A 25,121-nucleotide genomic window follows, 5' to 3' on the forward strand; every position below is an offset into this window, starting at 1 on the left:
GTGGAGCTTCCGAGTGCAGAGTGGAGCTTCCGAGTGGAGCTTCCGAGTGGAGCTTCCGAGTGCAGAGTGGAGCTTCAGAGTGGAGCTTCAGAGTGGAGCTTCCTAATTGGAGCTTCAGAGTGCAGAGTGGAGCTTCAGAGTGGAGCTTCAGAGTGCAGAGTGGAGCTTCAGAGTAGAGCTTGAGAGTGGAGCTTCAGAGTGCAGAGTGGAGCTTCAGAGTGGAGCTTCAGAGTAGAGCTTCAGAGTGGAGCTTCAGAGTGCAGAGTGGAGCTTCAGAGTGGAGCTTCAGAGTGCAGAGTGGAGCTTCAGAGTGCAGAGTGGAGCTTCAGAGTGCAGAGTGGAGCTTCAGAGTAGAGCTTCAGAGTGCAGAGTGGAGCTTCAGAGTGGAGCTTCAGAGTGGAGCTTCAGAGTGGAGCTTCAGAGTGGAGCTTCAGAGTGCAGAGTGGAGCTTCAGAGTGGAGCTTCAGAGTGGAGCTTCAGAGTGGAGCTTCAGAGTGGAGCTTCAGAGTGGAGCTTCAGAGTGCAGAGTGGAGCTTCAGAGTGGAGCTTCAGAGTGGAGCTTCAGAGTGGAGCTTCAGAGTGGAGCTTCAGAGTGGAGCTTCAGAGTGCAGAGTGGAGCTTCAGAGTGGAGCTTCAGAGTGCAGAGTGGAGCTTCAGAGTGGAGCTTCAGAGTGCAGAGTGGAGCTTCAGAGTGCAGAGTGGAGCTTCAGAGTGGAGCTTCAGAGTGCAGAGTGGAGCTTCCGAGTGGAGCTTCCGAGTGGAGCTTCCGAGTGGAGCTTCCGAGTGGAGCTTCCGAGTGGAGCTTCAGAGTGGAGCTTCAGAGTGGAGCTTCAGAGTGGAGAGTGGAGATTCAGAGTGGAGCTTCAGAGTGGAGAGTGGAGATTCAGAGTGGAGAGTGGAGCTTCAGAGTGGAGATTCAGAGTGGAGAGTGGAGCTTCAGAGTGGAGATTCAGAGTGGAGAGTGAAACTTCAGAGTGGAGCTTCAGAGTGGAGCTTCAGAGTGGAGCTTCAGAGTGGAGCTTCAGAGTGGAGCTTCAGAGTGCAGCTTCAGAGTGCAGCTTCAGAGTGCAGCTTCAGAGTGCAGCTTCAGAGTGCAGCTTCAGAGTGGAGCTTCAGAGTGGAGCTTCAGAGTGGAGCTTCAGAGTGGAGCTTCAGAGTGGAGCTTCAGAGTGGAGCTTCAGAGTGGAGCTTCAGAGTAGAGCTTCAGAGTGCAGAGTGGAGCTTCAGAGTGGAGCTTCAGAGTGGAGCTTCAGAGTGGAGCTTCAGAGTGGAGCTTCAGAGTGGAGCTTCAGAGTAGAGCTTCAGAGTGGAGCTTCAGAGTGCAGAGTGGAGCTTCAGAGTGCAGAGTGGAGCTTCAGAGTGCAGAGTGGAGCTTCAGAGTGCAGAGTGGAGCTTCAGAGTGCAGAGTGCAGATTCAGAGTGGAGCTTCAGAGTTCAGATTCAGAGTGGAGCTTCAGAGTGCAGAGTGGAGCTTCAGAGTGGAGCTTCAGAGTGGAGCTTCAGAGTGGAGCTTCAGAGTGGAGCTTCAGAGTGCAGCTTCAGAGTGCAGCTTCAGAGTGCAGCTTCAGAGTGCAGCTTCAGAGTGCAGCTTCAGAGTGCAGCTTCAGAGTGCAGCTTCAGAGTGGAGCTTCAGAGTGCAGAGTGGCGCTTCAGAGTGCAGAGTGGAGCTTCAGAGTGGAGCTTCAGAGTGCAGAGTGGAGCTTCAGAGTGCAGAGTGGAGCTTCAGAGTGCAGAGTGGAGCTTCAGAGTGCAGAGTGGAGCTTCAGAGTGCAGAGTGGAGCTTCAGAGTGGAGCTTCAGAGTGGAGCTTCAGAGTGCAGCTTCAGAGTGCAGCTTCAGAGTGCAGCTTCAGAGTGCAGCTTCAGAGTGGAGCTTCAGAGTGCAGAGTGGAGCTTCAGAGTGCAGAGTGGAGCTTCAGAGTGCAGCTTCAGAGTGGAGCTTCAGAGTGGAGCTTCAGAGTGGAGCTTCAGAGTGCAGAGTGGAGCTTCGGAGTGCAGAGTGGAGCTTCGGAGTGCAGAGTGGAGCTTCAGAATGCAGAGTGGAGCTTCAGAGTGTCAAGAGCAATGCCAATAGCTCTAACTTTAACAAAGGCAAAACCATTGCATTGTAAATGCTTGTTATTTTACCGAATCACATGCTCATGCTGCTGCCTGGTTTGTCTACATGCACACAGGCAGAATCACTCGGTACAAAATGGCTCCTGTTCACTCGTCAGTACGGTCTTGCGCCGCCCCACCTTCCCCCTGCCAAATACATTCATTCCAAATACTGCTTATTTTCATATCAGACTGACTTCTCACATCTGGGATAGCAGGGGCACCTTCCACAGTGATTAGTGCTTCACAAAAAATAATTCTCGGCTAGCGCTCAGAAGCCTTGAAGCTTTGATTGAATGACACTGCAGTTTGATGCCCCGCTCGTTTTTTGATGCTATGCGTTCCAGACACTGATTTTATTAAGACTCACTTGGAGCTCTAAACTGTCACTTGATCTTTCTTTGGGTCATTTCGTTTGCCCGGAAGGACTAACATATCTGTGAAACCCTCTTCTTTTATAGTTTGAGCATCGTCTTCGTTTAGCAGGATAACATTATACATTTGAAAATACAAATATCCGGGAAGAGCAGAGAGCAAATCTCCGCGATGTTGGGCATTCTCCTATCATAAAGGAAGCGTGTTGGTGGGACCTGTGGCATCTAACGCATCATTTAACCCTATATGCGTGGGCACCTACCACAATAATGTATAGGATGAGTTTGTTCCGTTCCCGTTTTTAATTTGATGTAAAACTCAAATCACTGCACACTCTCTACTACACACTCTCTACTACAGTCACTACTCTCTACTACACATTCTGCTACACACTCTCTACTACAGTCACTACTCTCTGCTACGCACTCTACTCTCTACTACACTCCACTACACACTCTCTACTACACACTCTACTACACACTCTCTACTACACTCACTACTCTCTGCTACGCACTCTACTCTCTACTACACACTCTACTACACACTCTCTACTACAGTCGCTACTCTCTACTACACACTGTACTACACACTCTACTACAGTCACTACTCTCTACTACACACTACTACACACTCTCTACTACAGTCCCTACTCTCTACTACACACTCACTACACACTCACTACTACAGCCACTACTCTCTTCGACACACTCTATACTAGACACTCTCTACTACACACTATCTACTACAGTCACTACTCTCTACTACACACTGTACTACACACTCTACTACAGTCACTACTCTCTACTACACACTACTACACACTCTCTACTACAGTCACTACTCTCTACTACACACTCTACTACACACTCACTACACACTCACTACTACAGCCACTACTCTCTTCGACACACTCTATACTAGACACTCTCTACTACACACTATCTACTACAGTCACTACTTACTACACTCTCTACTACACACTCTACTACACACTCTACTACACACTCTACTACACACTCTACTACACACTCTACTACACACTCTACATTACACACTCTACATTACACACTCTACATTACACACTCTACATTACACACTCTCTACTACACACTCTCTACTACACACTCTACACTACACACTCTACTACACTCTACTACACACTCTGCTACACACACGCTCTACTACACACTCTACTAGACACCCTCTACTACTCTCTACTACTCTACTACACATTCTCTACTACTCTACTACACACTCACTACTTTCTACTACACTCTACTACAGACTCTCCACTCTCTACTCCACACTCTCTACTTCAATCTCTCTACCTCAATCTCTCTAATTCAATCTCTCTACCTCAATCTCTCTACTTCAATCTCTCTACTTCACATTCTGTATTACACACTCTCTACTACACACTCACTACTCTCTAGTACACACTCTCTACTACACACTCTACTACACTCCCTACTACACATTCTCCTACACACTCTACTACACACTCTACTACACACTCACCACTCTACTACACACTCACCACTCTACTACACATTCACTAGTCTCTACTGCTCACTCTCTACTACACACTCTCTACTACACACTCTCTACTACACACTCTCTACTACACACTCTCTACTACACACTCACTACTCTCTACTACACACTCACTACTCTCTACTACACACTCACTACTCTCTACTACACACTCTACTACTCACTTACTACTCTCTACTCACTCTCTACTACTCACTACTACTCTCTCTACTACTCACTACTACTCTCTTTACTACTCTCTCTACTACTCACTCTCTACTACTCACTCTCTACTACTCATGACAATGCCATTTATTTATCTGTTTCCAAAACCAACACATAAATAAAACATTTGTCATTTACAATGCCAAAAGCGCTAACTTTTGCAAAGGCGAGACCGTTGCATTGTAAATGCTTGTTGTTTTTTGTGTTCATGTGTTTTGCGACTTTGCATGTGTGTGTTTGGCTTTGGGCGTGTTTTAATTCTGGTCTGCTTTTTTTGTGGGTGTGTGTTTTGGGCATGTTTGGCATGTACAAAGCGTGTGAGTGCATTGAAAAGCGCACATGTGCGTGAGCACACGTGTGTGTTACATGTGCATCTGTTTTGTATTTGTGTGCAAGCACGTTTGATGTGTGTGGCATGTGCACTCCCAGCATCCCTGGTCCCAGGAGGTGACAGGTAGGCCCTTTGAAGCTGGCAGAGATGTGTCAGGCTGCCTTGTGTGCACTGGAGGGCCCTTTGTCTCCCCGGTGGAGGGAGGGAGGGGTGGATGGAGGGAGGGGGTGTGTGTTGCTGTTGCTTCTGCTGCTGTTTTCATTTAAACCAGAGGAGCCTGTGAAACCAGAAACAGGCCATTAGCAATCCATTATGAAACAGGACCCGGCCCCAGCCCCGGCCGTCCATTAGGAGAACATCTGAGTGCATTAGGCCGGCGCAGGCCTGGACGAGGCAGCAGCAGGGGGAGAGGCAGCCGGCCCAGCCTGGCTTGGATTACAAACTTAAAAGCAAAGACAAAACTGAAAAGGATGTCCTAAATATTTAATATTTGATGCCACGGTTAGGAGACGGAGCGCGCGGCCTTCCCAAAAGGAGACGAGATAGCGCGGAAGGGGGCCTGATTGCGGCTATCAGAGTACAGCGCACCGCCGCGAGGCGAGCCCTGCCTGTAACCAGGCACTATCTTAAAGGGCCACGGACGCCCCCAGCAGACTCCTCCTCTTCCAGATGAAGGTCATGTTTAGCGCTGCTGAAGGCGCGCCATGTGGTTCACACCATATTTACAAAGGAGAGTAAATTCCATGTGCGAAGTGAGCGTCGCTAAGAAGGATTTCACGCTGGAGCCTTTCCCGAAGGCGGGGCGGGGTCAGTGTCATCTGATGCATTGCCGCATAGCGCCTAGGCGCCCCTTGAATGCACGATTCAGCGCTTGGAAACAGCAGCCCTCTCGTGATTTGTAGAAAAATCAATGACAGTAGGCCTCACAGTTCTGACTGCATGCCCAGTAAACGTGTGGCCTCTCTGCTGAGACTCAACCGAAAAGTTTCCATTTGGATGAAAACTGCTGTAGTGTTTTTAGGGAAGTGGGCACGTAAGGCCACTGGTGCTTGGCACTCAGCAATGCGCAGCTTGGCATGCACTGCAGTAATACCTATTGGAGCCTTGGGAGCAGGGCTCGAGTCAGGGTACCACTCAGGTGGACGGCGTCCCACCACTTATTTTAACAGGAGCTCGATAACTGGAGCAAATGGAGCCACACATTCACTCTTTGGCCTCTCAGGGGCGAGATCGGAGCTCATTCAGAACGCTGCTCACGCGCTGGCTTCTCTGATGCAATCTCATCTAAGGGGTGAGCGAGGGGAGGCAATGAGTCTTATGGTGCAAGCCACCTTTCATGACGTCACTTCCTGTCGTGAAGTCAGCCTCCCCCCATTGATTTTTTTAAGAGGTGTGCTCTGCTTGGGAGGGACTCTATGATTCTTCACGATAGCCCCTTCTGCGCTGCAGTATTCAGGCTGGTAAATGCTTTTATTTTTCACGAGGCGCGCTCGGTTTCAAAATACAATGAATATACATGTTTCTAGAAAGGAAGGGTGGTCCAAAGGAGAATCCAAGGCTATATCAGTCTTCACGTAGTTTTTTGTAAAAGAGACACACTCAAAAAAACTCTGGACCTCTTGAGTTTTAAACAGTAAAGTCTTTAGGGAGATAGTGAGTGTGTTTACAGCAGTTCTTTGTGTTATTTATATCTTCGAAAAACCGGATGTGTGTTGGATAACAGTACAATAATGATGAAGAACTGCAATGAGCAAACTGAAATGTAAATAGCCTTGAAAAAGCCCTGGCGCGAATCGCCATAGGGGGCGAAACACGTGTCGGCTGTTCATGTTTTTACTGGAATCAATAAAGATCCTTTTTTCTACACAAAAATGGACTCTTGACTCAATCTATATGAGTAAGGATTCAGCCTAATAACACAAAGAACTGCTGTAAACACACTCACTATCCCCCTAATTAATATACATGTGTTCACCACACTAAATTAAGGGAGTTTTTGCGCCACATTATGCGTTACAGATTGCATTTTTTTTCACACAATGTTTTTCTAATAATAAACTTGTTTATCATGACCAATGCTTTTTGCTGTTTGGTCAATTTTGTCACAAACTGATTTATTAATTCATTAGTACATTGTTTTTTGTCATTTATCCAAAGAAAATATTTGTGAGTTTATGAGGGGTGTGATGTCACAGAAAAGTGCTCTATGGGCCAAGATCTGCTCATTACTTTTAACCAATGAAATTTCCCCAAATCTGTGCAAGAACCATCTCTGTACCAAAGGCCTCATTACTCAGCAAAGGAATATCTTGAAGGCTTGAAGGGACAAGCTACTGACTACAGGTTGACAAATGGGGCAAACTTCATCTATCACCTGGCTTTCGTCGATGTAGTTTAAAAAATAGTATTTGCCAATTTAATGAATTTCACAAAGTTTGCAAAGGAAAAAAACAGCAGCAAAAAGTGCTTCAAGTAGGTATTTACAAGAGAAAGACACATCAAAAACCGACTTATTAAGTGAAAGTCCACACATAAGAAACATTTATGAAAAATTCGCACAGGAAAGCTTATTTTTTGTAAAAAAAAAAGTGCACCCAGGTGAAGGTGTTTGAAGAAAATAAAGTTCACAGCTTCACAAAGTGGAAGGCCACTCCGCGGCCCTCAGCCTCCTCGACCTGTCTGCAGCCTTCGACACCGTCTCCCATCGCACACAAATCACCAGACTATGCGAGGCCGGCATACAAGGAACTGCCCTAGACTGGATCAGCTCGTTCCTCACCGGAAACAGCTAAAGGATCAGACTACCGCCCTTCTTCTCCCCCCCCACCAACATCACCTGCGGAGTACCACAGGGGTCATCTCTGAGCCCAACTCTCTTCAACATCTACATGGCCCCCCTCGCAGACATTGTCCGACAATATGGCTTCAACATCGTATCCTACGCCAATGGCACCCAGATCATCCTCTCCCTCACCAAAGACCTCACCACCGCAAAACTCAACTTCCAGAGATGAATGCAAGAAGTGGCAGTCTGGATGACCAACAGCTGCCTAAAACTCAACGCCTAGAAAACAGAAGTCCTTGTCCTCGTCCTCAGAACCGCCCCTTCAGCATGGGACAACACCTTGTGGCCCACCTCCCTTGGAAGCCCACCTACCCCCTCACACCACACCAAGAACCTCAGCATCGTACTCGATGCATCACTTACGATGAACCGACAGGTCAACGCCATCACCTCCAGCTGTTTCAACATTCTCCGCATCCTCTGAAACACCTTCAAATGGATCCCGCCGAATTTAGAAAAACAGTCACCCACGCACTCATTACGAGCAAACCCAACTATGGCAATGCACTCTACCCAGGCATCAACGAGTCCCTACTCCGCAAACTGCAAACAATACAGAACACCGCAGCCAGACTCGTCCTTGGAACCCCCCGCCACAAACACATCAGCCAACACCTGCGGCAACTCCACTGTCTTCCCGCGGAGAAGAGAGACACCTTCAAAATCCTCGCTCATGACTACAAGTGCCTACACAACAACTGACCCAAATACCTGAATGACAGAATAAACTTCCACGTACCCAAAAGAAGCTTGCGATCCGCCAACCTCGAACTGGCTGAAACCCCACGGATCCACAGAGCCAGATCAGGCGGTAGATAATTTTCATGCAATACTCCAACCAAAAGCCATGACCAAACTAGGCCAAGGCGTGAAATTCTGCTCCGCTCGTGGAGTTTGCAGAGTTTTCCCCACTCTGTGTTCTGCGTTGCACGTGGAGCTCCGAAAATCTCTGCTCCGCATAGCACGTTTTTTCCTCACTTGTACTCACCAACTTTAAGTTGGCGAGCGCAAGTGAGGAATACCTTACTCCAGAACTCCTCATGGCAAGTTTTCTCAGCGTAGGCAGTCGCGGATGTTCGGTACTGCTCATGTTGAGAAACCTTCCGTTCACATTGAGGAAGCCGCCACTTGAGCAGAACACCTACTCGAGCAGCAAAAAGAAGCAGCACCCTCTTGCGCAAGGTTCCATTAGCATAATTTTACAGTGCGGGATAAACACCCGGCGCTAAAAATCAGCATGAATGGTGCAACGTAGCGCACTGACAATACAGATCCCATAGCAGGACCCTGCTGAGTGGTATGGTAAAACCCTCCAATTCCTACTATAGAACCTACAATGACCTACAACAATTCACAATGCTATTTGACAACCCTGCAGTTTCCCGTGCTGTAGGACAGTGGTCACGTGACTACATTCAAGACTTCCAAAACAATAAGGGAAGTGCAGAGGAGTTGATAGAATCACCCTCCAAAACGATATATATAAACAAAGAGATTCTATCAATGTGTGGACATGTATTTTATTTGTTGGTTTTACAGTGATGAAAATATAGTGAAAGTACTCTCTCTTAGGGTGATAAAGATGAGAGCGCTATGTGCTTTTTAAAATACCCCTCACACACTAAAAAATCCAGTAGTGTCATGCTTCATCATTGGGGTCTTCCCGTCCCTCTACGGGGCGGGGCGTGCTACGACCTGACCGACTACGCGGGAGCACTGAAGTGGTGACAGGACTATGTGATGGTGCAAGGTGTCAGTGAAAGTGTAGGGACCTAACAATGTGTGTGAGTACAAAAATTAAAAATCCTCTGGCTAGTAGAAAAAAACAATTTATTAGCTTCTCTAGCTGGGGACGTTAAGAAGGGGGTTTTGGGGTTGAGCCGATCGCTACAACCTGGTCTACATGTTTCGTAGGCAGTCCCCTACTGCCTACTCATCAGGACCTTCTACTGGTCCCTACGAAAATAAGCTCAGTTGGTGTGTGTGTGTGGAGATAGAACCAGCCCTAATTACAAAGGGCGCATACAAGTTCGGGAATTTACTCGGACAGGCAGGGGATGGCAGATTGAATCATCACTCTGTCCATAAAGTCTTGTATTAGGGCTTTAGGCAATGGGCTAATGAAATTTTAAAAGAAGAATTGTGGCGCAGACAATTATGTAAGCGCAGTGACAAACCACAGTTACTACTATGAACATCTGTGTGCTTCTCGTCCACTGTTCGGCATCACCTACGGACAGCCAGGGGATGGCAGACTGAACCATCACTCTGTCCATAAAGTTTAAAAGTTATTCTTTGTGTAATGGGTGAATGGATTTGATGAGTGAAATTGTGGCGCAAACAACAATGAAAGCGCAAAATCCACAGCTATAAATGTAAATATCTGTGTCTCCCTTTTTTTCCCTTTTCTTTACAGAGACCACATTTGGGTCACTAATTTTGACAATTTTTGCTTCCCAGGGGGCCAGCTCATGCCCTGAAGCATAAACTAACAGTGGAATTTTACTGTTAGTTTTTAGGAAGACAGGCTGACAATACTTAGCAACTGAGCTTATTTTCGTAGGGACCAGTAGAAGGTCCTGATGAGTAGGCAGTAGGGGACTGCCTACGAAACATGTAGACCAGGTTGTAGCGATCAGCTCAACCCCAAAACCCCCTTCTTAACGTCCCCAGCTAGAGAAGCTAATAAATTGTTTTTTTCTACTAGCCAGAGGATTTTTAATTTTTGTACTCACACACATTGTTAGGTCCCTACACTTTCACTGACACCTTGCACCATCACATAGTCCTGTCACCACTTCAGTGCTCCCGCGTAGTCGGTCAGGTCGTAGCACGCCCCGCCCCGTAGAGGGACGGGAAGACCCCAATGATGAAGCATGACACTACTGGATTTTTTTAGTGTGTGAGGGGTATTTTAAAAAGCACATAGCGCTCTCATCTTTATCACCCTAAGAGAGAGTACTTTCACTATATTTTCATCACTGTAAAACCAACAAATAAAATACATGTCCACACATTGATAGAATCTCTTTGTTTATACATTCAAGACTTACCAGAGAGACGCGACGGAATCGCGTGTTGACCTAAACACCTTCCCAACTTCTGAGTTTGTTGTTCGGAAAAGCAATCCGTCAATCCTTAACAACATTGCACCCTGACTACAAGCTCATCTTCCAAACAAAGTAGGTAAAATGAGTGCTGAATCAGCCTGAATCCAGTGGCCCAGAGCTATGCGGTTATCCTATTAATAGCCCCAATACTCTGCTTGACTAATTGAGTTTTGTTTGCCTTCTCTGCTGTCTGCACTAAATAAGGCTTGAACATGTCACAAAATAAATTTAAAAAAAAACAACAAGAACAACCATGGCGGCGATGTGGGTAATGCATTTTCAGTCGATAGTAGAGCCGTGCATGAATACTGCATGAGTGCATATTAATTCCACATCCTGCCTTTTAGCCGTCATCACCAGCTCGAGCTCTCATTCCTTCCATTATAAGGTGGCTGCAGCGCCCCAGTGATACCCAGGACACAAGGCACCTTGACAACAGTGGGTGAAAGTCACACTGCTTGTGATGCACCGAGACGTTCCACCAAAGCCCCCTGGGTCATAGTCATTTAGAAAATGACAGTAAAGTGCACCAGAAGTAGGGCGACATTCATAAAGTTGTTATAGGCTGAGACCTGTAGTTGAGCCAGTCATCAAATTGCGTCTCGTGTTTGGCTGTTGCTGTTTGCCAGCTAAGAGAATTGGTCCTGTGATATCGTACCAGAATATTAAGACCTACATGTCGTCTGACAACAATAACATGTCCTAAATATTGTTTACAAAAATATCACTCCATAGCAGTTATACATAGAATATCTACTCCAAATGGAGCAATAACAATATTTAGGCCACAAGATATCATGACATAAAAGAACCCATCCTCACTGCCTTCATCTGAACCTTTGAAACCTGTTTTATTCTCTTCACTGCTCTTCATAACTAAGGGTAGGTGAAAAATGTCACCCCTCTGGTGGAATTCGGAGAGTTATGCCCACTCCGCGCTCAGCTTGGAGCATGGAGTTTCGGCAAAAATCCATCAACTGAAGCGTGGTGGACTTGTTTTCGTGCGCATCTCACCAACATTAAGTTGTTGAGTGTGAGCGAGAATTTGCGTCCCCTAGTGCGATTTTAGAGCCCTAGAACACTTCCCTGTGAGATTTCACAATGTGATCAGTCTTGGCAGATCCCTTGTATTCATGTTGCGAAAGCTGCCGCTCAAGAAGAAAATCTAGTTGATTGGTAGAAAGAAGCAGCGACCCCTGGTGTGCTGCATAGTTCCATTCTTGCTGATTTTACAGTGTGGGACAAGCTCCCAGCACGAGCGGTGCGATGTGCTGAATTCCGCCCGCTTGTGGAACTCTGCAGAGTTTTTAGGTTATGCCACGGAATCTCGCGGAGTTTTTAGGTAACTCCGCGGAATTCCGCCGAGTGAAACACCGCAAATTCCGCCCACCCCTATTCATTACTTTGACTCAGGGGCCCACCCACCTGACCAGATGCCAAAGACTTGATTCCGAGTGCCCTTGCTGATTCTCTTATGGGAGAAGACCCCTTCACTCTCAAGGCTCTGCCTCTTTAAGCTCCCTCTATATTGGGAAACTGATGATAGCAGATATCAAACACATGTAAAGGCCCATATCTTATGTGAAACTTTTGACCTGGGAGGAATTTAATTTTCATAGGGCTACCCTGCCCTTCATGGGACTCCTCTTTTCCTCTTGAGTGCGGTGAAGCTACTGTTCGTTTGTCTTAGCACTATAAATAGGAATATAAATACGAAATGATTAACCGGTACAGGTCAAATGGCCCCATCGTAAACCCAGGTGAGGCTTGATATGGGCCCACGATGGACTGCAGCACACGGGCTGTAGTAGTTTGTCCCCTTTAACGTTAGCCAGGAGCACACACAATCTACCATAGTTGTTACTCTGTTAACCAATGTATGGCATCATGTGAAAAACCCTTCCTTCGTGTTTGGTTGATATTTCAATTTGAATCTATAGACGCGTACTCATATGCGTATTCGGGCTCTGCAGTAACCACAAAGTGGCATGGAGCATTCTGCAAAACTTCTAACGTAAATATGTAGCTAAATAAATGTACGCTATTGAATTTACCTGCAAATTTGCTGTGTTAACAAGCAGATAGTTCAAGCACTTTTCATTTACACTGTCCCACCGCACATTATAGAAAAAGGCAGAGCCAGAAACTGTCCCACCAGGCGATGTTCCAGAATGCGGCTACCCTACAACTGATGCCAAGAAGCATTCTGCAGAACTTCCATAACAACGCCAAGAGTTCCATGATGTATGGTCTGCAACATCCACTTGTGTGCACATTAGCCAATATATAAAAATGGATTCCAGCTGTATGTGATCATCTCAGCTCTAAGCAATACTTTTAAAGGTCTAGGAATGAACAGTGGGTGGATGCAGTTCTAGAGCAGAACCAAGCTGTTCTAGGGGGTTTTAGAGCCCACCACTGATCTGCATTGTTCTAGTTCAAGCTAGTATCTCTCTACAGGTGATGCAAAATCACAGGCCCTGAAGTAGGATGTTGGCTGGTTTGATTGTATCCTTTACTTCCAGAGGTCTAAAGGTGTGCAGGTATCGGGATCGAAACAAGATATGGGAAAAACTAGCAGCCATGACGGTCAGCTGCAAACCAAAGCCTACGGACCACCTTTCCACCGTTGAAGGTGGCACAGCATGTGTCTGGCATGTCCTGACGGGTGCAACAAGACATGTACGCCACTATGACCTGCATAGAAATGGACACACTTGCACACCTGCAGGGTTGGGTGGAAGCAACTCCTCTCAGTATGGGTCACAATCGACCATTGCTCACTGGGTCAATATCCTCCGGGTAGGAACTTTGTGGGGCAGGAAATGCATTTCATGAACGAGAGACATGGCGCAGGTGAAAGTGGAGGAGGAAAGGAGGAACATGCCCAACAACTACAAAAAGGGGAGTTATTAGAAGCACGTTTATATGTATATTTATTTATTTGCAGTGAAGACGTGGTTGAGGGGCATTAGACCTCTTTACAAGAACCAGAAGCCGATTACACTACACATCGTTTTTATACACAAAGATCAAGTGAATTGCCCAAAATCACAGGATGTTTAGCCGGGGCCAGGACTCAAACCTTTAAGCCCAGTTCCAAGGTAGGCCACAGCTCCTCCGACAACAGCACTTCCACAATGGTGAAAGTGGTGTCTCTACATCTCACTTCCTTGGTTTGAACCAGGGCCACAGCGTATCAAACTCTCCAAATCAAAGATCATTAGATTGATACACTGAAGTCTGCTGATTGAGCTCTGAAGCACACCAGGGCGAGTTTCTGGTTCTCAAACAAGGGAAGGGTTTTGAATCAGAAAGACACTCAAGAGCAGCTCTCTCCAAGGAGCCCATCCATAGTCACTGAACCAAAATGCACAGCAGTCACTGACCCAACATACATGTGCCCCAGTGAGGTACCACCCAGTCACATGCTTTGAGCGTGTTAGACTTGACGCCCTAGACGCACCCTGGTTACACAACATTGCTGGGTCCTTGTACCTAGATTCATGCGCCTTCGCAAATAAAATAAACGAAAAACTGTTTTTTCCTGAACAATGAGACCTGTGCAACATGGCTGATGACCGGTGGAGCTGCTTGACAGCTAATGAGGAGATTGGCCTTGGTTTCCCCCTTGACCGTCACCTACCCAGCCGGACATTGGGCATTGTTCCTCCCATCTCCCCGCTATTACTCCTTCCTCCCCTCCCTCCTACGAATTATTGAAGCATTGTTTATGTGTACTGTACCTTACTATGTTCTTGTATCCGATGTAACAATGTAAAGCAACAATCCTAAATGTAAAGCACTCTGATACCCTCTTGGGTCAAGTTCGCGCTATATAAAACTTAATAAATAAATAAAAAGTTAAATCAGGATCGCCATATGTCCTAGCTCAGCACCTATAGAAATCCCGTATCTTCAAGCAGATAGCCCACCACAGGCCTTCCCATTACATTGCCTTGTAGAGTATGGGCCAGCGAGAAGAAGAAGGGGTTAGGGAGAGTCACAGCCGCCATGATGCTGTCTTCGTCTTAAAGATACAGGCTGTGCTTTTGAGGTCTATGCCAGTGCTGTGCTGAGACAACCAGCTCTACAGGCATTCTTCATCTTGCAGCCTTCCGCCTGCCCTATGCTGATGCATTGTGAGTAGGCCCAGCGGAGCGTGCACTGAAAGAGCGAGGGGCGTGACTCTTACAACAAATGGACAAGGAGATTGGCTACTCCAAACATTGAATAACTCCTTGACTTGTTGCATTAACACACATTATAATAGAATCAATGCACCTTTATGGTTCTTGAGCTGTAGCAGTGGCACATTTGTTACAGCAAGAATTAATGATATTGTTCCGCAGCAGCATTGATTCACTTTACTTTCAATAAGTGGAAAAAAGCTGCCTAAACGCAAGGGATCTATAGGTCTTTCCAATGGTGTGCATTAATTAGTCCAAGGGAGACAAAGCATGCCTTGACGTCATTCCGTTCTTAACAACAAAATGATAACTCCAATATTTCATTTGGCACTGATTAATACAATTTCCATATTTAAAGAATGTAAGCCTTTAAGATTACGGATTTTCCACATACTGCCCATGCTTATGTTTATTCTTCCATACACCTTCCAATCCCTGTGCTTTAGTCGACTAACCACTGTCTAACCACTGCGGCGGACATTGAGACACCCTCAGAGACGCGTGCATTATCCTCAGAGGTGCTAGACAGACTCACAGCCTCTCCTTGGAGGGTGGCAACATTCTATATCACCCTTTACCCTGGTCTCCAATCCATGCCATTCTCTTGAACGCTCTCCTAAATCTTCTTCTTACTACCCTTTTAGATCCATCCACTCACAAACATCTGTCCCCTGGAAGCCTCTGCTGGTTTCTGCAATGCATCTTGTTACTTATTGCAATTCCCACCCACCCAGACATTCTGGCTGAACTTAACTCCTGATCAGTTTGTTTTATGGCCAAGACAGAACAACTGGAGGCCATCTTGAATGACTTTGGGTTTCTTTGCCATGCCATTGTTCAGTCAAGAGTCCTGTCTAAATCAAAATATGTACACAGAGCATTTACCTTCAATTCTTAAATTATAGATACACCTTCTGACATAAATAAATCGTGAACTCTCAGAATACAATTTATAATACCTATGGTTCATATAAACATTTCTCTAAATGTTTCAAATATATGCCTTCTTGAACTAAGCAGAACACATATTGCCTGTGGTGTATCCGGATAAATTCTCTAAACAAAAAAACAAAAAATGGGAGAAAAATAATAACTTCTTTTAATCGCACCGTTCGGTTTTAGCAAGTGTATTGTTATGGTTTTAATGAACTGAAACAATAAACTTTTTGATTGATTGATTGATTGATTCTCTAAACAATAATCTCTTTCAGCACATTACTGCTCAGATTCCACTTTTCAAAATGATGGGGCCACAGTCTAATACCTCCCTGCCTGCTCTGCCCTTATGTGCTGGCCACCTTTCCCAGTTTCTATATTTGCATGCCACAAATATATTCGACTGTCTCTGGCCCCTGCTGTATGATCTATTAGAACCACACGTGTCACACTGTTTTTCCATTTGTGGTTGAATTCTTTAACCCTACTGCTCCGCCCCAACAGGCAGCAGACATTGGTCAGAAAGTGCATCTACCCCCCAGAGAATGAGAGAACAGAGACCCGCCTCTGAGCGACGGCATCTATTTCAATACCATCATACTTTCCAATGGCTTATACACAATTAAAAACATGGCAAAAATATGTAGTCTAAATAAAACTCTAATAGCTGCTCTAAAAAGCATTTATCTGCCAGACAAAAGGTTCCACATTTGACGTTTTCTGGCGATCTGTCAATGTCCACATAGATGTATTCATTTAGAGTGCTGGCATAAACAAAATTTAAAAATAAATTGAATATTTCACACACTCTTAGACCTTTCTCCTAATAGATCTTGGAAGTTTCAATTTAACATTACCACAGTTATTTTAAGTCTATTAAAGCTTCAATTGCCATCCATTCTAATATTTCCAATCAACCAAATAACCATCAGTCTTTCCGGGTACCATAAGCACTGAAGCGCCACTTTTTATCTAGAAAGGGAATTGTCACCGCAGCTGACAATTGATGTACCGGTTTGTACATCAATCCGGGAGCCTGACCATCACCCCAGGCCTTCAGGGAGCTAAAGCTACATTTTACTCATAACTTTGACATCAGCACTCTTTTTCCTCTCTCACTCTGCCATATTCCTACAACTATAATTACAAACTGTACTCCCATATTACAATAACACACGTTACTCATTTCAAACTCCCATTCAAATCTCACTGTAATTTCTACTATCAAATATTGGTGAAAACTTCTTTAACAGTTTTTTCTCCAAGCTTTGTAGTTGTTTCTTTATGTTATATATTGCATTGGTTGCTTGCCCTATTGCCTTACAATACGCATTGCCATGCGTTTTATTAGAGCGGTAAAACAGAATGTACTATCATGCTGCCGCAGGGGTCTGAACATGATGACATGTGGACAGATCTACACCAAATGGCTATATATAGACGACATTTATTCGAGACCGGCATGAATTACAGTAATCCCATTATAGTCTAATGCGACGGGGAGAGATAATTGCAACGGTTACTCATGAGTAGGTCTTCAGATGGAACGAACAAAGTGGAATTTAATGCCCGTCACCTCTGGAGCAAGACACAGCAGGAACGTCACATGCAATTATGAAGACCATCCGTATAGATTAAAGTCAGGCAACCCTTTCACAATGGCCGCCGTGTAGTCCATTCTACCGCAGAGAGCGATATTTTAAAAATAAGAGTCAACCACGGCATCCATCTTGCAAGTTAAAGATATTTGGGAATGGGTGCGCCCAACACAAGCAATGACAAATAAGTGTATACTAACTAGGCTTGCATTTTTTTTCTTTTTGTCCTCTAACTTTCTCCCCAACTTCTTTGTAACTTGGAGAACAAAAAAAGACGGCAAGTGACAGCGATAAATGTAAGGTGAAAGTGAGGTGATTCAATTGCTACTTTTCAATGTGTCTAAATGCCTTGAAGACCTGGCTTCTGCAAATGCAGTACTTAAAGAACCACCAGGTCTCTCTAGGGCAGGATATGAGGCCCTTGAGTCACTGAGCTAGTGGGCAAGTTGATTATCTTAATCATGTTAGAAAGAGCTCTTAAGTGTCTTCTTCAGATCATGTTTTATGAGCACACTAGGATCTCCAAGTAAAGGGATTGCGGGACAACTTTAGTCCCCAACACCGTCCATACTCTGAGCCTCAAAAAAGGTCTCAGCACTCTAGTGGGTAGCAAGGGAACCACAGAGATCTGTGTACGGTCTACACATGAAAGTACTCTATGGTATGTTCAAATCAGCCGCGTCAGTAGCACCGGTTACAAGGCGGAGCCTCACTACCACAGATGACCGATCGAAATGGGAATGATAAGATTAAAAGTATGTGTTTTCACAGGCTCTAACTATATACAGAATCAAAATACAGACGTTTGACAATTAAAAGATAATATTGTTCACTGAGAAGAATGAGAATTACATTTTTATTCTTGAAAAATATATATTTCGATTTTTTATAAATATCTACCTCTTTCTGGGCCTCTTTTACTTACAAAACCCTTTGTAAATCAGGGCATTAAGATTCTCGTAAGAGAGTGAAAACCCTAGTAAATAAAGTCTAAAATTAGAATCTGGGGTGCCTGGCATGCGGCGTAACGTGTCAGTCTTCAATCCTTGGGCACAAATGGCTAGGGTTGCCCAGGTCACCCTTATATTTGGCTCGCAATGGCTTGGTTTACACCAGGCTATATGAAGAAGTAGACATGAAGGATGTAAGATACAGCAGAAAGCATTTTAAGACCAAATGCCGATAATCCTATTTCAATGGGATGAATGTGCTCTATCCGTGGATGTCCTTCAAAGTTAGCCTGGGGTAGCATCTCCAACTTTCATCATACCCTTCGGTACCACCGGCACATCTGCAGGGTCATTTGTGCAGTTTCCCCTCTATGCTCTTCCTCTAACACCTCACTGGCACAATGAGGAGGTGGAGAATCTGATCTTGGACTGAGGGCTCAAGAGGGTTAAAGGATGCACAATATCACGTTTGTTAACCCAGCCATTGCGGTGAATCCAAACCCAATGGGCTATCTCGCTTAGATTCTGTTCTATATGGGCCTCTGAGTTAAGTTACCGGCACCAGCATCACCTCCTCCTAGGCTGATGCACCTGCCGTGGTCCTTAGCAGCATTTCCAGCCCAAGAAGTCCAAGCAGAGGAGATGAATTACTAAGCAACAAGCCCTGAGTTACCTTTAGCAGCTGTGCTGCCAGGAAATACTACAGAGTAAGTGGCAAACGAAAGCATTGTGGTCAGATGAAACCACTGACCCAGTCAAATCACATTTCATAACAAGTACCCTGGTGAATGGGAGCTGCTCTTACAAGGACTTCTAGATGATTGCAGCTCCAGGAAAGAAATGCCAGACTCGTACTATAAACCAGAAAAAACAATTTGCACCAATCACTGTTCTTACAAAGTGTTGAATAGAAAAATATTTTTTCTCATAATCACAAACAATCAGTATAATATCTGGGGAAACAAAAATCCCACACTTGCCCTAGTATCAATTACCATTGTTAAACTGTGGATACGTCCTACAGAACCCACAGTTCTCAATGACCAGGTATTCTTTTCTGAAGTGCAATGCCACGAACCACACTTGTACTACCCGCATTTTCCACTCTCTTGATCCAAAGTGCCCACTACATATATTGCAAGTCAAATAATCCGCTAGCCACAGTTTCAAATCTCGTCCGTCAATCTTCCTTTGTGGAATATTGCAAGTCCAACTCTATCAAAGGCCGAATGACCAAACTACAGGACATATTTACCAGCCCCTTGCGCCGCCACTGTGTCACTTTTTATATGCTTACATTTCCAGATTGAGACAGCATGAGCACAAGTCTATTCTACCCATGATCCCCAGTCTCTCTGTTTAGCTGTCAGCTGTGGAGTAACCCTAGTCAGATTTGATAGTACCTAGTGCATGTAATCTCTATCTTTACATTTTACATGTAGGGTACGCCAAGTATCATTTTGACACTATGGGCAGTTCCCATTCCCCTGTTTTAATTTCCAATGTGACAATTCACAAGTCCAAATTCTATACTATGGACAATTGCGGATCTCCAAGAAGACATTTCCATTTAATAGTGTGCTCGTATTGCTCTCAGTGTCTCCTAAGAGACCATCTACCCACCCTCAATGAATTAAAGTCTATTCAATTGTTTTTTCTTTCTTTCTCTTTACTTGTCTAGTCAGAGAATACAGGTGTAAATGTGTTATGAATAAGGTCAACATAGGACTAAAAAAGCCAAAATAATAAGTGTTCACTTTTACTAGGTCTATAACAATTGTAGAAGGAAGCCTTTGAGTCTAAAGAAGCACATATTTTATATAAAATTACATAAGCTAATATTAATGGAGCAGCGGTTAGGAGAAACTAAGAAACCTATCTTTGAAAAGCAGTCAATATTTGAGTGCCCAAGAAGTCCTGCCTGACATACGTGTTATAAAGCAGGTTTCCCTCATACACCTACCCATCTCTCAGTTTATGTCTGGTGCAAAGAGTGAGTGGATGACATCATTAACTGAGCCAATGAAGGATCAAGAGACACCACTCACATGTTGCCATTGGTCAAGGATGAGCGGGCGATACCTCAGGAAGAACTTGAGTGGAAAGGAGTCCGGGTCAGGCCAGGAGGCGGGGTTCTGCCACGTCACCTCTAGTCTTCGCGGGTTGTTGATCACAGGTTTGGCGACGACGTTCTCCGGAGGGTCTGGTTTCACTAGAGACAAAAGAAGCAGGTATTTGAGCCATGTGGAAGGTATCTTTAGAAAAACTCTTGTTTACTGCAAAGTTGTATCAAAAGAGATAGATTTTGGTGTTCAACTGTGATGGCTTGAAGGCACAACAATGGTCAAAGATGCACCTGAAATGCAACCATTACAGACTGAACAATTTCATATCTGCAAAACTAATGCATGATATGAAGTGACCGATACTCCCCCAGATTCACGTGGCTGGCATTGGATTTTAAACGAGAGTTGTATCGCTGAGAGCGGAACCAGGACTCTGTTTTTCCACAAGACCAATCATATGAGGGGTTGGTGCCACCCCAGTTAGAAGCAGGCTTGTCTACCTGCTCACCGGCATCTGAGCCTCCCCTTCCGGCTGTGTACTTCGTCACCATACCCTCGGGTCCTAGAGATGGAGGCCCCCGCAACAAGCTAAAATGACCTAGTGGCCATAATATTCAATTCCAACAGCCCTAAGTACTATATCAAAGGCAAAAATGCTCTAATGTATATGACAGCTAAATACATGGGAAGTGCTCTAATTCAGTAATCTCCCCCACCCCTCCCCCCACACTGCAACAGAGACAGATTGGGTTGAGAAGGTGATACTTGCCTGTAATACAAATGATCCCCAAGAGCTGGATGCAGAACCCGCGTCATACAGGAAAGGTGTCCTAGCTGAGCTATAAGATTATATTACAGGGAAGGATGGCTATAGAAGAGATGTCCACTGGAAGGTCACCCGGGAAAGACAAGTTCCTGACAGACATCTACAATATTAATAAGATTGCCTTTATGAGGGTGCTGAGTAACATGTCTAGGGAAGCGAAAATGAGTGGAAATCTAGGTCCTGCACTCAACAGGGGGATTGCTATATGCATTCCCGAACCAGGGAAGAATCCCCTGTGATGCCTGAGCTACTGCCTAATGTGCCTGTAGGACTCTGACGTTGAAACCCTCACCAAGGTTTTGGCCCTTAGTTTCAAGATGGCCATAACCTACCTGATCCACCCCTCTCAGAGAGGTAAATAGTATTGACTAGAAAATTGCCCTCACCTTATACACCTAGAAGGCGCTTGACTCTGTGGAATGGGAATATCTCTGTTAAACATTGGATAGAGTGCGTATCAGCCCAGTTTTTTGGAAAAAGTCAGAAGGCCGTATGAAGAACCAGTGGATAGGCCCTAGGGTTTACTGTGGCGGATTTCTGGCAAGTCCCCCTTGTACTATTACGGATAACGGACAGGGATGTCCGTTATCCCCACTGTTGTTCTTGGGACTTTCATGGATCTTGCTGAACTGCTCCAAACACAATGGCAGGAGATTGAATGTGATACAACCTGCTGGAGATGCGGCTACCGTGGAGGAGACATTCGGTACCCGCTCCGGCCATGTCCGCTTTTATCCCATTACTGGTCTGTAGTGTACAAGGAGAGGAGATCTGTGATTTCGGTGCACATTATTTTCCTGCATGATCTCTTCAGGACACCTGGGATGACCCTGCATTGCTGGAGGTGAATTGTAATCCCCCTGGCGGCGGCAAATTGTGCGTACTGAGAAAACAGAAGCCTCACACTCCACCAACCAGAGATGAATGGTTTAAGGAACTGGTGAGTGTAGTGAGACACAAGGGACAGGCACAGAATCTCGTGAAAATATATGGTCAATATCTGTCCCATGAGACCAACGTGTAAGGTTTAGACTGTCGATAAGCCGTCAAAGGGGGGTTGGCCGCGTTTGATTTGCCAGTTACACCATTGCCTCATCTTCGACAGGTTTCATTGATTGGTTGATATTCCAGGATACTGTGGGGTGCTGAAAACCATCTACTCGAGGTTGAAGTGGGTGAAGACAGACTCCTTAGGCCTATCTATCATAATTAAACTTATGGTTGCCGGGATACGGCAATGCCAGGACGCCCCTATTGCATGTTTGTATCAGAACATATGATAAGAAACCAGGGTTTGTTCTGATGGCGTTTATAAAAGCCTCCAGAGCGATTTTTAGGCTTGAAGAAGTTCTTAGGATTATATCCACCAGCAAATTTGTGTACTGGTGGCACTCATAGTACAGGGCGTAGCATTTGTGGTCCACGTTCGAGCCTTAATTGAGGTAACCCATATTGTACCTCAAAGTGGTTCCTATCTCTGACTTCCAGGCTGTGCATTACTTTAGAGTGTATTGGGGAAATGTCCAGTTGTCTCTGTCCCCCTCTCTCTCCCTCCCTTTTCTGTATAGCACGTGCTTTGATTGCAACATTGAGGTTGGAACAGTTACAACAGAGTGAGTTGCACATGAATGTTCTCTGTTTTTTTAAGGCATAGGCGAGTTTCAATTCAGTTCACAGTCCTCACAGCACTTGATGCAACACAACCCCTCCACTAAACCGAGATGAGCATTTCCTCAGCCATATTTAGAAAAGGTGGGTTTTTAGCATTTTCCTAAAGCAGGCTTCTGAGCTAAAAAATGAAGTACTAGAATGCGACCCTCAGTAATTACTAGTGGAGGAGATTAATTCACATATTCTATCCATCACTTTTTAATTTCAAATGTGTTTTATTGATTTTATGAGCAAAACAGGCACAACAATGCTGCCTACCACGAGTTGCAAGTACCGACTGTTTTATGGTGATGGAAGGTTGTCCATGTGATTGCCTCCCAGAAGAAATGGTGGCCGCAACAACACAGAAGAATGACATTAAGAAAACTGGAAATCAAAACATAAAGCTGGAGGCCACAAAGGCTCTATGTTTGAAGAGCAGTCAGGGAAACAAACTGTTCTTGACATTCTGACTGCTTTGATGCGCATGCGGCATGAGAAATGAGCGAATGCCTCAACGCATGCATGGGTTAGTGGAGCGCATCCAGGGATGATAACCAGAGATCGCCCCCACACAGCAAGAAACGGTCCATGTGCCATGAGAGGCTGTGGAAAGCCAGGCGGCCCTAACTATAAAGCGAACAAAAGAGAAGAAAGAAGAGAGCGCAATCCCTATCGGCTTTCATCTCGATAACATTAATCATGATAAGCCGATGGAGTATTACTGTGAATGGCACGCACGTCTAATGCAATCCTAATGGAATCCAGCGTTCATGAATGTGTAAAGACTCCTAAGTGTTTCCAGCCAGCGAGCTGATGAGAACCGCTTTAGTGCACCCAAGCACTTGTCTTTCAGCGGTTACCATCAGCCAAAGCAGCCATTTTGTTCTGCCTCTTTGTACAATGGGTTTCATCTAGTGGATATGATTGATACACTTACTTTGCATGTACAGATAAACTAATGTGGTCATGAAAGGGGGTAAATGTCTACCCCATTACGTGCCCAAACTGCATGCCACATAACTTTGATTCTATGGCAAGTAATCCCACCTCCCTCTTCTTAATAAACTAGACCACCTAAAAGAACAGCAGAATGTGTCAGACAGGCATAGAACTGGCCTCAAGAAAGCAGCCTTTATGCTGCTAGTCGAATATCTCATGGGGTGACCACCTGGAAGTCAGATTACAGAGGATTGTTTTGGTGGGTCAATTTTATCTTTCTTCATTTCAGTCGCTCTTCCTTCAAGTCATTCTTCCATCTGATCTTTCTTCTATCTAGTCTTTCTTCCATTTTCTGTTTTCGTGTGCCCTGCTCAGTCAGAGAGAGGAAGAGAAAGAGAGCGAGAGAGAGCGAGAGCGAGAGCGAGAGAGAGAGAGAGAGCGAGAGAGAGAGAGAGAGTGTGTGTGTGTGCGTGTTTGTGTGTGTGTGTGTGTGTGTGTGTACAGTATCATGGGACAGTGAGTCCCTACACTTGTAGATGTACCTTTCAAGCACCACAGAAATTACATCTGGCTAACTGAACATATAACAAGCATTGGCAAACTCAATAGGTCCTGCCTATGCATGATCTACTGGATTTATCAGTGTTTTAGCCATGTTGCACAGCAGCGCAAGACCTACTGGTTTTCCATAAAATTATTTTAAATGGAGAGGTTTTGTGTCACTAACACTGGAGGTGTAATTCTTTCGCTCTTCTCATAAAAGGTAATTTAATAGTTAGTCCAATGTAAACATTTTATCCACTGCTCAGTGTCCATCATGGCAAAAAAAAGTCTTTGAGTATGAAAACACGCAAGTAGCATGGCAACCGTTTTCCATCTGGAATGTTTTCTGTGTTTATGTTATGGTATACATTTGGAACTGACCGTCTTGCTCCTTGGATGACACCACTGGAAATTATTTTCATGCCTTCGGTGTTCGAGCTGTGCCAAAGTTCCCAAGCAAGTATTGTGCTAACAAAGTGCATTCGATTCAAGAGTCCAGCTCTTGCAACATTGTTCAGACACGTATTTCTCTCCTTCGACACTAGGAAACATGTTTAACAGTTACCTCTCAAACCAATTGTAGAGTAATACAATGCTTGTTTTTCTGGTGTGTGGGGCAAGAAACACAACACGGGAGGGAAAGGGAGCAAGCTACACAATGTGGGAGCGTTGTGGAGGGGGACCGGGCAAGAATCAGAATGCAGTACGAGGGCGTTAGTGACAGGACAATTGCAACAATGAGGGCGGGAGAGGCGGGGCAAGCATCGATAGGGTAAGCAACCATTAAGGGTCAAGCAACAACAACAGAGCAAGCACAATGCCAGGACAAAGAATGGAAACAAAAAAGTTCAGTGGAAAGCATGCAAACAATGGAAGGACACACACTGTGGTAAAGGAAGCAGTACT

The 25,121-nt window shown here is 45.0% G+C and overlaps 1 protein-coding gene across 2 annotated transcripts in view; it reads right to left on the reverse strand.

Moving 5' to 3' along the window:
• Positions 1 to 25,121, reverse strand: part of CNTFR (ciliary neurotrophic factor receptor) — an 857,892-nt gene that overhangs the window by 136,847 nt on the left and 695,924 nt on the right. For both annotated transcript variants that reach the window (XM_086960266.1, XM_086960267.1), the window contains exon 8: positions 20,237 to 20,400. In XM_086960266.1, the coding sequence (XP_086816392.1) occupies positions 20,237 to 20,400 (164 nt within the window). The remainder of the gene's footprint in view (positions 1 to 20,236; positions 20,401 to 25,121) is intronic.

Source organism: Lissotriton vulgaris, chromosome 3_1 (assembly GCF_964263255.1).
Source record: "Lissotriton vulgaris chromosome 3_1, aLisVul1.2, whole genome shotgun sequence".
NCBI classification, from domain to species: domain Eukaryota; kingdom Metazoa; phylum Chordata; class Amphibia; order Caudata; family Salamandridae; genus Lissotriton; species Lissotriton vulgaris.